The sequence below is a fragment of the Leptinotarsa decemlineata genome, unplaced genomic scaffold (genome assembly GCF_025532065.1).
Source record: "Leptinotarsa decemlineata unplaced genomic scaffold, Ldec_3_MD MMD2_tig00002974_RagTag_RagTag, whole genome shotgun sequence".
Classification (NCBI taxonomy): domain Eukaryota; kingdom Metazoa; phylum Arthropoda; class Insecta; order Coleoptera; family Chrysomelidae; genus Leptinotarsa; species Leptinotarsa decemlineata.
The window spans coordinates 811,914-828,484 of record NW_027412578.1 but is presented as its reverse complement, the minus strand read 5'-3'; the positions used below and the strand labels follow the sequence as shown (position 1 = coordinate 828,484).

Sequence of the window (16,571 nt, the reverse complement as noted above, 5' to 3'; positions counted from 1 at the left end):
CTGCAAAAGTATATCTATCGACGTGTTCAAACAGATCTGCTTAACATACATTCCTTCGGTGCGAAAAAAAGTTCCGTTTTTGATAAGTGGGAAATTTGATTTTTATGAGTAATGCAGTTCCGAATATACGGAACTATTTTTTTCGCACCAAAGGAACGTATGGTACGCAAATCTGTTCCAAAACGTCGATAGATATACTTTTGAAGAATATATTCTGAAATTTTCATTAACAAAATATTTTTTATAAGTCAGAAATTTGACTTTTATGAGTAATTCAGTTCCGAATATACGGAACTTTTTTTTCGCACCGAAGGAACGTATGTTACGCGAATTTGTTTGAGCACGTCGTTATATATAATTTCGAATGATATACACTGAAATTTTCATAGACAAACTATTTTTGATAAGTGAGAAATTTGACTTTTATGAGTAATTCAGTTCCGAATTTACGGAACTATTTTTTTTCGCACCGAGGGAACGTATGGTACGCAAATCTATTTCAGCACGTCGATAGATATACTTTTGAAGAATATATTCTGGAATTTTCATCGAAAAACTATTTTTGATAAGTGAGAAATTTAACTTTTCTGAGTAATTAAGTTCCGAATATACGGAGCTATTTTTTTTCGCACCGAAGGAACATATGGTACGCAAATCTGTTTGGAAAAGTCAATAGATATACTTTCGAAGAATATATTCTGAAATTTTCATCGACAAACTATTTTTGATAAGTGAGAAATTTAACTTTTCTGAGTAATTAAGTTCCGAATATACGGAGCTATTTTTTTTCGCACCGAAGGAACGTTGGTACGCAAATCTGTTTGAACACGTCGATAGATATACTTTCGAAGAATATATGCTGAAATTTTTGTCAACAAACTATCCTTGATAAGTAAGATATTTGATATTTTGTGGATGAGTCTTTCCTGGGCATTCGGTATTGTTCAACGCAGGATATTTCAAATGACATACTTTTTATAAGTGATAAAATTTTTACCGAGAACCCAATTTTCCAGTTTCCATACGCTACCTGTTTCGGTACGAATTAATTTTTCCTGAATAATATTATACTCTTATTTTACATTTTTTTCGGTATTAATGCTTGTATAGGAACAGTTGGCTGATATAATGAGTTTATGTAGAATGCTGACTCATTTATTCGACATGTTTCAATAATATATCGTGTTTTTGAAATGATAACATCGAAATACAGGTAAAATTCTTAATATGTGCAATCTGGCAACACTGTTCGCAAATCTTGTAGGTAACTTCACACTAATGTAGTATCAGACTTACTACTACTTTCTATACTCTCACTTCAAGACCACTTCATCATTTCTAGGATATATTGAAATTTATGAACTCCACTTCAGTTGAATGCAATTCGTTGAAGTGTGAAAAGTTAAAAACAGTTTATAGCAGTTGAAGATTGATTTTCAACCAATTCTAAAATCTCTATGATTGAAAATCAAGAATTAGCTCAAGAACATGTTGAAATGAAAGCCAGAATTTTTATTAACGAAAATCCAATAGTGCCTAAGACTAGTTTAATCGCAGTGAACAGAAAGGTAGATTCTGAAAAAGGCTCTACTAAGTTAATAAGCTTACTTTCAAATTCATCTTATTCATGTTCATCACTCATCTACAGGAGAAATGTAATCGTTTATTATTATGTTTTGTAACTGTGAGTCTGTTTGAACTCTACCTTTAAAAATAGCCATAGACATTCTAAGTCGCGTTCATTAGCTAACCCAGAATATGATGAGCTCACTTTGAATTGTTTATAAAAGTGCTCTCATATTGTGAAGATCGTATTCCGTGACGTACAGGAACTGTGCTTACTCTGCTTTTCTCCCTCTCTCTATTTTGAGTGGTCGTTGCTTTCCATTCTGGCGGATTTGATCAAGCTCTTTTTGTTATAATATATAACAGGAGCTATAAAAAACACTACCAACTCATATTTTTTGCTACTTCTTCCTCAAGTGGTTCCATTTTTTTTCATCTGTCCGGCCTGGGTACCGGCGTGAATGAAATGTTTTCAATATTTCAGTTTTCTGAAACACAGAAATATACAATGACGTTTTTATGATTTTTACAATCGGAATACATGTCATGAATTCGAAGTTTCGCAATGGCAAATAGTATCCACGTACCCTTTTTCTGGAAGATTGTTATCGTCACGTCCGTTCGCTACCAAATACCAAATAAATAAATACGTACCAAATAGAATTCCTGTTTTGGCAGTTATGAAATATTACAAATTTGATTCACGAAAAATATTTGGTGGCATACATAAATGAAAATACAATATCAATGATGTGCGAATTGGTTATTGAGCGATCATTTGATCGATTATAAAATATATTTCTGATGACGTAATCCTACACTGCTCTATCGGCGAGAATAAGTTTATGAAATTCTACAGTCATTTCCAATGGCTGTCCGTTGCAAACTCCGAAGCAGTGCTATCTGGTAGTTTTAGTGAAAACTTTTGGACTCTGGTGTCATCTACTTGTTTGTTCGCAGTAAAACTGAAAAGACTGAACAACTGAACAACTGAAAAGACAAAGCTTAATTCTGCAGCAAATCTTCGTAGTGACCCATATTTATCTTTGATGAGCAAGACTCAACTTTGTTGTTGATACCACAAACAGCGTAAAAGAAGTCATCATACCCATTTGTTGCTCAAGTGACAAAAATCCTGTGTGGCTAACTGAAAAACTCGATCGATCAAATGAAGTATTACAGGACAATCCCGGAAATATTGTCGAAAATATGAAAAATTATTCCTGACCATAATAGAATCAAAAAGAATTAGTGTATCCTCAATCAAATTTCTGAACACTTTTCGTCAACCTGAACCTACTAACATTCTAACTTGTTTCAGACTTCCTTTCACTAATCATCAAGACTCAGACCTCTATTAACTTCCACCCGATCCCAGAACCTTCAGCCATGGCTAGCTAAGACGAGGGGCGCCAAGTGCGCACCCAGCCCTACAATGCCCGACGCATGATGTACCCCATGGTGCAATCGTCACAGAAGCCAGACCGAAGACAACCCCATATCGCGCTCATCAGCGAGCAGAGGCTTCGCCCCCTCCAAGAGCAGATTCCTCCTTCAGACGAAGAAGATCAGGAGGAAGACTCCGTAAAAAAGAGGCCTCGCCGACCGTTCCATAGGAGGGTTTTTTCCTACGTTAGAGAAGCGTGGACGGGCGTCAAATCTGCTCTAGGTAGTGTATTGAATTAGTAAAGGGATGATGAGGTGGCTCTTCAATTTTATCAATAACTCTTCCTCGCAAGTAGCCATTAAAAATTCTCTCTTCTATCACTTTTTTCTAGCGATTTTTTTAGGCTATTTTCATTATACACAAATAATTAACAACATCAATTCAATATTTTGGTTTACTGGTGATAGCATATTCTTTTTTCCACATAGATGTCCAAACACCAGTTGCCAAAGAACATCTTTGGCTACCTACAAGATCTTTCATGTCTTGATGAGAAAATCCAGGAAGGAGTGATAACAAAACTAGAATTTATTGCTATGAAAACATAGTCCTCAATTTTCTCTATAAGGGAAATGTGGCAGGCCCAGCCATCAGAGCTAAGTCATCTTCTCTGAAACTTGTAACTCCATTTCTTTGAACACATTTTATCATCTATTAATGTTTAATGAACATAATTATTTATTATAATAATTCATTGTAAAAATTATTTCATATATAAAGCTTTGTCCCTAATCATACTCTGAAGCTGCTAAATTGTATCCAGAAAAATGTTATCTGTCTGTTTGCTTGTGATGTTTGGAGTTCCAAACATCACGAGCAATCTTCGTAGCCGAGAATATGTGAAATTTGACCGCTTTTTGTTAGTCCAAGGAAAATATTTGACTAACTTAGCCCGGTCGAATCCACCTTGAGTGATTCTGTGATATACGTCATAAATATGCGACAAAATATAGCTGCTCATCGGTCCGATTCAGCACATATCAAACTATTTCTTTTGAGAACAACGTCGTTAAAAATGAATATAATCCACAATGATTTGAAATCAACAGAATATTCACTTTCATACAGACATTCAAAATAATGCCTGAGAATGTATCACTCTAACCTTGGAATGAAACAACGACAGACATAAGTTAAACCACAACTGTCGGAGAAAACAATGCTACCTCTGCAAATATGCTTTCAATGTGGGCAGAGGTACTGATTTGACAAGAAGATTGAAAAATTTAACATATTCGTGGGAGTTTGCGTACTGGAAAGTCGGGAAATTTTTGTTTGGAGTACCTGAGGCAGTTATTGATTGTTTGGCTATGAAATCTGCCTATGCACGGAGATTGGATCTCATCTCAAACTGTTCGTTTGTTTTTCTCGACTTAGTGAGTTGAAGTTGGAACCTAGTGGAACACCATGTTTGCCACGATGGTATCTCTAACACAATGGTCCACCAAAGTTACTTGATAGGCATAGTATTATAATTTCAGGCACTCCTACCATGAGATACATGTTGTGGAAAATGAGGCTTGTCAAACATTATGATCTTCTCTCATTCGAAGAAAAACAACTTATTAATTAATATAGTTCTCTTGGTCCAACAAAGCAAACCGATATTTGACATGGAGCTTTTGGCTCCAGCTGAGATAAATATCATACTTAAAAAAGGTTCACAGTCGTCTTCAAGGAACATGAAGATTTGAGGTCAGCCCAAAATGTTCGTTTGCGTGTCTTGACTCAAGTGAGTTAGTGGGAACTTAGGGATGAATCATGGTCGCCACGATGGTATCTCTAATATACTGGTTCCCAAAAGTTGCTTGATGGGTATAGTTTTATCATCTCAGGCACTCCTATCATGGGATATATGTTTTGTACCCTATTGTAGTACTCCTGGTTTATCAGACTAAACTGATATTCAACATACAGTTTTTGGTTCCGGCTGAGGTGAATATCATACTGAGGCGGATAATAATTCGATGTATATTCTTCGAAGTAGCAAATGCTGCCATGAGCAGTCACTTAAAATGGTTGATTTGATTATAGGAGGGATGTGGCGTATCCTGAAACAAAATAAAATAATTTTAGATAAGGAAAAATGTATTCCAGATTATCTGAAAAGTGTTGATGAGGTCAATGATTTTTTTGTTAATTCTATACCAATAATGGAACCTCCACCAAACTTGAATATTACAAAACTAACTATTCAACTACTTCAAAATTCTGTTTTGAAGAAGTGAATGATCTTTTTGTTTTTGAAACAATAAGAGATATTGAAACAAATGCAACTGGTTGTGATAATTTTAATACAATGATTATAAAACCATGTTGTCCGCATATTGTTGAGTACATTAGTCACATAATGCCTAATTGAAAATGTTTTTTCTAAGATGTGGGGCAGTACTGTTATGAAAATGTTACAAAAAAAAATATTCCCACTGAATTTAAAGACTTACGACCCATTAGTGTACTTCCGGCTGTACCTAGAAAAAGTCATAGAAGTACAACTCCTAGAGCACATTTCAGAATTCAACATTTTATCATCGGTTCAGTCTGGGTTTCGGAAGGGATTCAGTTGTACTACAGCATTGCTGCACGTTGTAGATGACATTGTCAGAGCTTCAGATAGAGGACATTGTACAGCTCTAGTACTTCATGACTTCAGCAGAGCATTTGACACTATAAACCACGATTTATTGATATCAATTTTACATTACGTTTCTGTGTCAACTTCAGCTTTCACCTTGCTTGCCAATTATCTTAATGTAAGAAGTCAAAGAGTTACGTTTGATGGAACTTTTCCATCATCCCTATCTCTTCAACGCGGAGTGCAACAAGGCTCTATACTTGGGCCGATCCTGTTTGCTCTTTATTCCTCCAATCTTATCAAAAATTTGAATCACTGCAAGGTGCACTTCTATGCGGATGACACCCAAATTTATTATAGTTTTCTCCCTCTAGATGTAAATTATTCTTGCATGATACTTGATAAAGACTTGGATAATTTTTATACGGCCGCAACAGAACACTGTTTACTCCTAAACTCCCAAAAATCAAATGATTTGGACCAAAGTCCAAACGATCTGATATTTTAGAGTGCCTAAACATATCAATCAATGGCGTGAATATCGAGTTGGTAGAAAAAGCAAAAAATCTTGGAGTCATCCTTGACCACACTCTCAGATTCGAAAAGAACTTGAATAACTTAATACGACGTGCATATTCTTCTTTAAAATTGATATATGGAGTTAGGCAGTATCTTCCACTAAAATTGAAATTAATATTATGTGAAGCACAAATTTTCTCGCATTTCAACAATGCTAATACTGTCTATGGACCACAATTGAGTGAGCAGTATAAACGTAAAATTCAAAAAGTACAAAACTCGTGCTTGAGACTGATTTATGGAATAAGACGTTCTCAGAGGATCTCTCATAAGCTCAAAGATGCCTATTGGTTAAATATGAATAACAGAAGATTCTTGCATACCGCCAACCTATTGCATAGAATTATTCTTATCAGAAAGCCTGCCTATCTTCGGAGAAAAATTTTTTTTCGAACGGATGTTCATAACGTCAATATCAGGTTCAGGGGAACACTTACTCCAGCTTCTTTTAAAACTGAATTTTTGCGCAGGTGTTTCATTTATCAAATATGCCATGTGATGAATGACCTTCCCCTCGAATTACGTACAGCTGGATTCCAAAAATTCAAGTATATTCTATTTAGCCATTTATTCAATACACGTCAGTGATATGATTTTAGAATTTCACATCGTTTTGCTCATACTTCTGTGAACTTACTTGTCGTAGTGTGGACAAATTTGTATATTTTTCCTTTGTTTTTGTATTATTTGAAGAAAATTCAATAGAGAGGTATTTCTTAGGGTTAAGTGGGAAAACAGTTCAGTTGTTCAATTTATTCAGTTGTTGAATTTATTCAGGAACTGAACTGAACTTCGCCCTTTATTTTCAAACATTTTCTGTTGGTGTATTTCCTCAATCTTTTTTTTATATATTTTTTAAAAATAATAAAGACGATTATCATTATTATTATTATTGGTAGAACGATGTCTTCGCTACTCTCGAAACAAAAGATCATAACAAGGGCGAAATTTTTTTTGGGACAATTCTTGTACGCAATGATGACTCAAATCACAGTGTGGATGTGATAATTGTTTCATTATGCTGGTACAAAATTCCACTTACATGTAACACTATCGTATTCAATGGTTCACTTCGAAGTTTCGGGGAAATACACTTGTTTTATCTCCTCAGCAGCTACATTTCTGGATATCATCGCACAGCGAAGTTCTCATTCCACTCATCACCAACAAAAAATGTGGGAAACTTCCAAAGCAAACGTTTTTGTAGAGATTCATTATGATAGTTATTTTCTTTCTTCTTTTCTTTGAAAGTTTCTCACTTCAAATTTTTTTTTCCCAAAAAACCAATTTCTCTATAAAATATTATCTTTCCTATTGTCGTTGAAAATGAATATTACTAGAGTTCCATCCTAACACCAGACCATTATTTTCAACACCTCGTGATCATCTTCCTCTCGAAGAGGAAGATCAATCTTCCTCTTGATGATGGCCACTTGGTGGTCGAAACACGTGTCGAGGTATTGAAAATAATGGTTTGGTGTTGGGATAAAACTCCAGTAATATTTATTTTCAACATCTCGACCACCAAGTGACCATTATCCAGAGGAAGAATAATCTTCCTCTTCGAGAGGAAGATGATCACTTGGTGATCGCAATACGTTTCGAGGAGTTGAAAATAACGATTTTGTGTTAGGATAAAACTTCAAAAATATTCATTACTACACCAAAGGTTCCAAACACTGCATCACAAGTAAAATTGTTGTTATTGATCATAAATGAATCGTCCTCATGAACCATTAATCGATTCCAATTCACTAACAAAAATTTTTCACCTCTTTGTAATGGGATCCAGTTGAGCCCTGTCTGAGTTTCCAAATGAATGATTTCTCTCTAATGAAATTTTGTTGGTAGTTCAGCTGTACCGATCTCAAAAATTATTTTTCAGCTGTATTTTATCTGTCTACGTTATTTTTGTGGGGGTAGCTAAAATTGAAACTATACTCGGAGGAACCATGTGTTTTTCCCAATAACTTCTTTCAAACAATGATTGATCAATCATGATTAACTTTGAATCAGGAGCTGGTTGATAATACTTTCACTATATGGTAGTAATAAAATGGTCTTAAGAATCGTAAATAATTTTCTCATACATTATGAGTGTCTGATCTAGTTGAAATTTGCTAATTACGCTTTAAGTAGTTTTTATCTTGAGAGAGAAACCATTATATGCTGAGTATATTTTTATAGCTTTTTCACAGTTGATTGTTCAAAATACATAAATAATATTTTCATTTTTGCTTCTTCTATCGAAAAAATTACTAGAAGTTTCCTATATAAGAACTCTTTCATGTATGAACTAGAAGGTCGAGATCATAGCACATGAATAATTGGTAACCTATTGAATATTTTTCAGGTAATTTGAACACAATGAAATTATACAATTACAATTATATTAAATCAAGTACTTTGCATAGAAGCCGAAGATGACAATGAATAATTATCGATATATATATATATATATATATATATATATATATATATATATATATATATATATATATATATATATATATATATATATATTTATTTCAATATTAAATTCTACAAAAAGGATTTGAAGCTTTATATCTTCTATTAATTATCTGCGAGCGCTTTCGACAGTTGGCAGTACTGTCATCTTCTGGCACTCCTCAAACTGAACTGGTCGTCCTGTTGTCTGTCTCTTTATACGGTCAGAGCGTCTTAACTCAGGTATTTCAGGTACTTTAGGTAAATGTGCCTGTATTTGTTCTACATCAGGTACTCTTCTTCGTATTAGATCTTCTCTAGGAATGTGTATGGTTTTGTTTAATATATTGAATGTGAGATTTTGTTGTGTTTTGATTTGTACTTGTTCCTCGATAAGTGATTTATGACTGTTGAATTTATGGATGTTCAAGTTTTCCCAAATGTCCATGCGGTTTCCCTTGTTGATTTGTTTTATTAGTTTTATGTTCTCTGGTGGGGGAAAATTATGTTTGTTTTGTATGGCGTGTGTTGCAAGGTTTGATTTATATACTGTTGGATTTATGTATGCCTTTTTGCGCTCATTGAACCTTTGGATCAGTTTTTTCTTGGTTTGTCCTATATAGAATTTGTTGCAGTCCGAGCATTGTATACTGTATATCCCGTTTTGGTCTTTGTCTTCTTCTTTTTCATAGTTGTTTATTTTTTGTGCTATCTTCGTGTTCGGCTTGTATGTGATGTTGATGTTCAGTGGTTTGAAGATGTTTGTTAGTTTTTTGGTTTGGTGTCCTACGTACGTAAATGCTGTCCATCGTTGTGTTGTTTTGTCTGTTGGGGTGGCTTGATCCTTGTTCTGTATTTTTTGTTTGATTCTGTTTTCTAGTTTATCTATTGTCTTTTGGGTGTATACGTTTTCGTTCGCTATTTGGTATATGATTTTCCGTTCTTTGTTTCGGGCTTCATTGCTGAGTGGTATCCTTAACATTCTATATATGAATGCGTTATAGGCAGCCATTTTGTGTGATGGTGGATGGTTTGAACTTGCGGGTATGGTGGAGCTTGTTTGTGTAGGTTTCCTGTATATTGCCATTTGGACATAACCATAGGATATAACCACAACAAAACACAATTTCAATTGACTGAATAAATTACTGAAATTACTGAAATATATAATATTTCACAATTGAATATAAAAATTGCATATATCATTAATCTTTCTCATATAAAGGATTTTAACTTTTGAATCAACTCAACAGTTGAACTTGTACTAGTAGTAGGAAAACCACTTTTCTCTCTATCAATCACCTAACTCAATTCATCATAATTGGATAACATCGCACACAGGAGAAGTTCTTGTTGTAATTATATTACATACTGCCATTCAGTTCATTTCCATCGGTTTCCCGTTCATAATTAGATCGAGCTGTATTATGTCCTCAAGTTAAAGACACTCCGTCAGCAGAATTCAATGAACCCATTTCAAAGAAGATATTTCTCTTGAAGTTTCCTCATAAAAACGCAGATTCATTCAGGAATGTTGGCGGCATTGGGGTGCAGTTGAGGAGTAATTAATTCACGAAGTATTCTGAAGCGCCTATTGAAAAGATTTCTCCAATACCAGAACCAAAATACTGCAAGAATTAGAAACATCTAGAAAAGATATACAAGTTTTTCACAGAACATTTCAGTTAACGTTATTATCGCATCATCGCATTTATTTTCATCAACATTATTTATGATTCGTGTTTTCAGTACTTTCTTACTTAGTTTTGGTATGGTGCTGATGAGTGACATATGTCGAAAATTTAAAAAAAAATGCTAACATCTTTAATAAATTGATGGATATAGTCGTTACTACGTGGTAAAAGATCATCATGAAAAATGGGAAACTTTGTATGTTTTTCTACCATTTGTACTACCGTCACTGCAGTTTCGTCCTACAAGGACATTTCCAAACAATTCATTGTATTAGTTTGAAAATGTTCTTGTAGAATGGAACTTCAGTGACGTCAGTTACAAATGTCACGTATTGTATTTCTTATTCTCAGTCAAATTACACACCATGTAAACATAGTAAATCGTAGCAGCCTTGGCGAAAGCGAAAACTAATAGTTTTTTTATGGAATTGACTTGAGAACTGAAATGAAGACAGTCTATTAGAAATCGTCGTTTCATTCAGATATATAATATGGCGCAGTCGGAAAAAAATTGAAATTAAAATTGAAAATTAAGTACATAATTGAAAGTAGAAACGAGATGGGTGAGTACAGAGGAATTGCACCTATGAATTCCTCCGGTAATTTATCGGAAAATTAGAAGCAGTGGCGACAGAAATTCGAAAACTACCTTGTGGCTACAGAGGTTAACAAAAAGGACGAAAAAGTACAGATTGCCCAACTTCTTCACTATATTGTAGAAGAAGGAATGTCAATATATAATACCTTCACATTTGTAAGTGAAAGCGAGAAAAATAAATTGGACAATGTTGTGCAAAATCTCGAAAATCACTTTTTACCGAAAAAAAACCTATCTTATGAAAGATTCAAGTTTTTTTCGAGGAAACAACAATCTGGTGAGACGATAGAACAGTTTGTGACTGACCTAAAAAATAAAGCCCGTTCGTGTGAATTCGATAAATTAAAAGATAGTCTCATCGAGGATATGATAATATGTGGTTTGCAGAATCAGATGCTCAAAGAAAAACTACTACAGGAAGATGAAAACGCTCACACTCTTACCTTTGTTAAAAATCTGAAAAGTTCATTCGCAAGACTAGGTATTCCAGTTACATTAATTTCTGATGGTGGCCCTCAATTCAATTCAAGTCACTTTCGAGAATTTGCTGAAAAGTGGGATTTCAATCACATTATGTCCATTCCTCGATATCCTCAGTCAAATGGGATGGTGGAAAGAGCGAAACAGACTTTGAAAAAAATGTTGGTAAAATCAATTGAAGATAGGAGGGAGATAGAGTTGGTTTTGTTAATGTATAGAAACACTCCAATGGAAAATGGCTTTACACCATCTCAACTGATGATGTCTAGTAACATAAGGGATACATTACCAAGCACTGAACATAATTTGAAACCACAAAAGATCAATTTTGAAAATTACAATAAGTCATTAGAACAGCAAAGACAAAAGCAAAAACAATACTATGATCGTTCTTGTAAAAATTTAAGACCTTTAAATATAAATAGTAAAGTGAGATATCAAACTCATTTAGGATCAAAATGGTCGTTTGATAAAATAACAAACAAACCTAGAGAACGCTCATACGGTATAGAAAAAAATGATGGAACAAATATCATTAGAAATAGAAGATTCATTGAAATTTTGCCAAGTCAAAATAATCCACCACCTGACAATAATGATATCGATATGACTGATCAAGATGAGTGAATCTTCATCTTTGTCTGATAACAGTAGTTACTGCTACTCTATTCCAGAAGCAACATCATCTGGTAAGCCAGTTAAAAAGCCAGACAGGCTAATGTACTATTAAAAATGGTATTTTTTTTTCTAATTCTTATTAAACACCATGTAAACATAGTAAATCGTAGCAGCCTTGGCGAAAGGAAAAACTAATAGTTTTTTATGGAATTGACTTGAGAACTTGAACAAAGACAGTCTATTAGAAATCGTCGTTTCATTCAGATATATAACAACAAATACAAGTGGTATAAAAACATAGGAAGTTTTATTTCTCATTTTTCATGCATAGTCGACATTTTTATGAATTGGTGTTACAACTTGCATTTTTAATATTCTAGGAAGATTTTCTGTCGTAATAATTCCATTCATGGGTAATGTTGAAGGAAGTGATATCTCATTTACATTTTGTTAACTTTCGGCCCTAGTGAATTTTTTTGTTTTCATTGACAACATGATGTTAGAGAAAACAAAATCCGGGCATGTAGGCAATGGTCGAACAAAACTTGTAGTTAGGTTAGGTCCAAAGTGAGTGGGTCTATTCGACCCTCCACCGCAATTCGCAAAGGTTTATTGTGGCTCACACCTATTCACACTCGGCCAAATAAACCCAGCTTCTTAACGAAGCCGATTAGTTTATATGGTAAGCGGTCTTTCAGGTCAGATGGTAAGAGTACGGCTCTGCCGAACTCTTACCATCTGTCCCCGCTTGGGACCTGATTCGGTCCCAAGCGGGGCAGGCACAAGGTATATTCTCTGCTGTTTCATCGTTAATGAGGTGGTCGGATAGTTAAGGTACAAGATTGCCACCTTGATACTCGCGACAACATTCCCATATGAGGGTTTTTGCACGTCAGCTACACCTGACGATGCCTTAGGTTCAACCGTGCAGGACTTTTTCGCCTCTGGTTTTGGTAAATCATCACTTGAGCGCAAATTTTTGCTAACCTGCTCATGGGAAATGTATTCCTCCACCTGAGACAGATACTGCGTACGCCACTCAAGAATTTGGTGCAAGGCGGTTTCATAAGGTACCACGCTTCTGAGGAGACGACTCAGTCGTTTCCTGGCTGCACCACCAAACTTTTTTTTTTAGGTTGAGTTATTGGATCATGAGTTGGAGAGTTGAGAAGCTCTCGCTCCTGATCTAATTTTACAGGGAGGTCAGTTGAAGTTGTAAGCTCGACATCCATCTCCTCTGTAGACTCAGCGTCAGAAAGAATTTTTAACACAATTAGCTAGGGAAAGAAGGTCAATCTCGAAGAGCCCCGCATTACCGTGACAAGGTGATGCTACGACGAGAGAGCGCCCATTATCTCGAAGGTTCCGTACAGACAGCTGATAGGTTCAGTGTCATTCATCGTCTCTTCACGGATACACACACCTTAGGATTGAGTCATCGTTTGGATACCATTCAGTTGGGGAATAACAGATCCACTAAAATATCTAGCGAAACAATAAACCTCTCATAAATAAATATAGTTTAAAAAACTAAAAAACACGCTTTTGAAGAACATCGAACTAAAAAGTTAAAAATATTTTTAATGAGCTTAAAACAATAACGAACGAGAAATACTAGTATTACTGTGAAAAAAGCGACGGGTGCTTGATATACAAAAAATATGGCACAAAGCGCCCACGCTTTTTCCACAATAATACTAGTACTTTACGTTCGTTATTATTTTAAGCTTATTTAAAAAAATTATTTTTTTCTTATTAGTTCGATATTCTTCAAAAGCGTGTTTTTTAGTTTTTTCAATATATTTATTTTTCATTTTTTTGTTTCGTATGCTATAAAAGCGTGTTCTTCAGTCTTTTTAAACTATATTTATTTTATCGAAACTTCGGGATCAATCAGCCGTATATTGTTCAGAAAAATGACCATTGATATTTTCCGATTCCGTAGAGGGAACCCGAAAATCAGTTACCAAGCCCAAGGCAGCAGGCGCGGGAAGGAGGGTTACAAATAAGGCAGGCGCGCGTGTTGATAAAAAAAAATTTTTTCAAATGAAGAAATACATGTAAAGTGAAGTCAAATCATATCAAGGAGGTTGATTACGTACAGTGCCATCTGCCTGCGAATAGATCAAGCAACAATGTCGATATATCAAGGAAGTTACGTACAGCGCCATCTGCCGTGAATAGATCAATTGAATCTGATCAATGAATTCTGTCAAATACAGATCTCGAACTTGAGTTACAAATAAACTGACAAACAAACATACATACATACATACAGGTGAAGAAATATAAAGCATTTAAAAATGATTTCTTGAATCGTTGGAACTTTCAGGACTCATGTTCATACGGTATTGTTTTCAAACGAACTCTTAAATAAACTCCTTCAATAACAGGATGATATAGAGAAACATACAGAATATATAATTTCATCATTTAATAGTGTATTTAGATAAGAAATGAACCAACGCGAGTTTATTCAAGGTAGTAAGGTACTAAAATCACACATGCATTTCGAGCGCCTGAAACATTTATTCAGTTCACGGATACCGTCAGCCGGCATCTTGTCATTCATTTGCCAAGTGGCTGAATATATTATAAAACAACTCAGATGGAAATAAATGAATCATTCCGCCACAGATATGCGACAAATTGAAATAGGGAAGTTAAATTTTGGCGGAACCTTAACATGGGATTTGCAAGAGACGAGATGCCTAAGATGACGTTTTCCAGAGAAATGGAATATGGAAACTCGTCAAGAAAATATACATATTTTCCTTCGTTTCATAATTATATTCTGTTCAGAATAGCAGGGTGTTGACAAGAAAACGGTAAAGGAACACTTCATATTATAGGAAGTAGAAACAAGATACGATTGGATATTTTCTGCCATTGAATATTTTGAATTAATGATAGATTCCAACATTTTTTTCAGTTATACTTTAATATAAAAATGCGCCTGAGGAAGCTATTGTATAGGAAAACGCGTGTTGAGTTTTTGTAAAACTGTTAAGTTAAGTGTTTCTTGAATCTTCCAGGCGTGTTTCATTTTGATTCTATCTTCGATTCAGTATCAACTCCTGATAGATTTTGTAGTAGTTTTTGAGTTTGAACGAGTTTGGTTGAAAGTACTTTATGAAATAACATTTATCAATTTTATTGATTATAGTAGCAAATCTTCACATATATTTCAGTAAATAATGATACTCGGGCATATGATTATACTGACCATTGTGCAAATACAAGTTCTTGATTTCTCTGTAGATTTATCGTAGATATCGCTGTATATGATAAAAAATATTTCTCACCTTGAATTCCTTATAATAAAAATGTATCAAATTTCACCAACCTGCTTCAGTAAACTACTCAAACTGGAATGAATATTTTCAATATATTATTATAGGTTTCATTTTCCAAAATAATTTACCTTCTGTGATGTCTCAAAAAGAAGTATTCGAATGTAAGCCCTATATCAAATTATCCACTTTCCTACTACAATTACAATGATAGTGTCAATGATTGTAATGATTGTGTCAAACATTTGAAATTCTAGTGAATAAATTTGCTGTGTACGTAATTTATTTATTCATTTATTTATATATTCGGAATGCAAACAGAAAAATCCGCTACGGTATCCACATAATTAAATTAATGTGAAATTAATGATAACCTACAACACCCTTGTACATAGTGTCTAAAATGAAGGATGAATTCGAATCAAATACAATAACGAAAAAACTTAACAGTTATTGACTGAACATATAAATGAATTATAACTGATAAAAAAAAAAGTTTTCAATGTTTTTTTGCCCGTAAGCAGCGATGGACAATTCATTTTGTTTGTTAATATTTTTCGTAAAAATTAAATATCTGATATGTTACACCTATGCTCCAACGACACAAACTGAAGGTCTCATCTAATTCGCATAATGTCATCGTTTTCAGTGATTCGAAAATCTTTTTTAAAACGGGAGTAATATTGTTTATTCACTTGTTCAATTCTCAATCTTTTTAGCCCATCGATATTTTCAACACTTTTAGGAGTTTTATTTCTCTTCTAATATAGCACCAATAGAATCATAAATAATTAGCACTGCCATATAAAGAAGCAAAAATCAAAATACATATAGTCTATACGATGTCAATCTGAACAGCTGAATAACAGACATTACTCTGGCAATGCTATTCACTACTAATGAAAAAATCCATGTAGGTTTATGGAAAACTTAATCGATTTTGAAAAAAATTAAACCACATCGCCTGTTACAGATAAAGAAACTGCCAACGTTCAGTAACTATTTAGTTTATATGCCATTAGAATTGACTTCGTATACACTATACTTATGGTAGTATTAGTTACTTGAAAAAACTAGAATGAGTCAAAAGTTAGCGCGGCTTCTTCAACCTTTTTGGACTTCCCTCCGTGAAGGTGCACAAGTGAGGGAGCTTTCCTGCAGGGGCAGCCGGTTCCTTGTCTTTATTCAAGGCGGAGCTCTTGGCGCCCGCCGCAGGAAGTGCCCTTGCTGTTGGAGGTGATCTGCTGTGTCCAGCCTCATTCCAAGCGGTAGA

At 34.4% G+C, this 16,571-nt stretch overlaps 1 protein-coding gene across 2 annotated transcripts in view; it reads left to right on the top strand.

Moving 5' to 3' along the window:
* Window positions 1-16,571, top strand: part of LOC111504259 (A-type potassium channel modulatory protein KCNIP1) — a 463,024-nt gene that overhangs the window by 362,680 nt on the left and 83,773 nt on the right. Inside the window, exon 2 of one of the 2 annotated variants that reach the window (XM_074177250.1) lies at window positions 2,888-3,235. The exons of the other annotated variant lie outside the window; for it this stretch is intronic. Within the exon in view, the coding sequence (XP_074033351.1) occupies window positions 3,013-3,235 (223 nt within the window). The 5' untranslated portion in view covers window positions 2,888-3,012. The remainder of the gene's footprint in view (window positions 1-2,887; window positions 3,236-16,571) is intronic. 2 annotated transcript variants of the gene reach the window in all.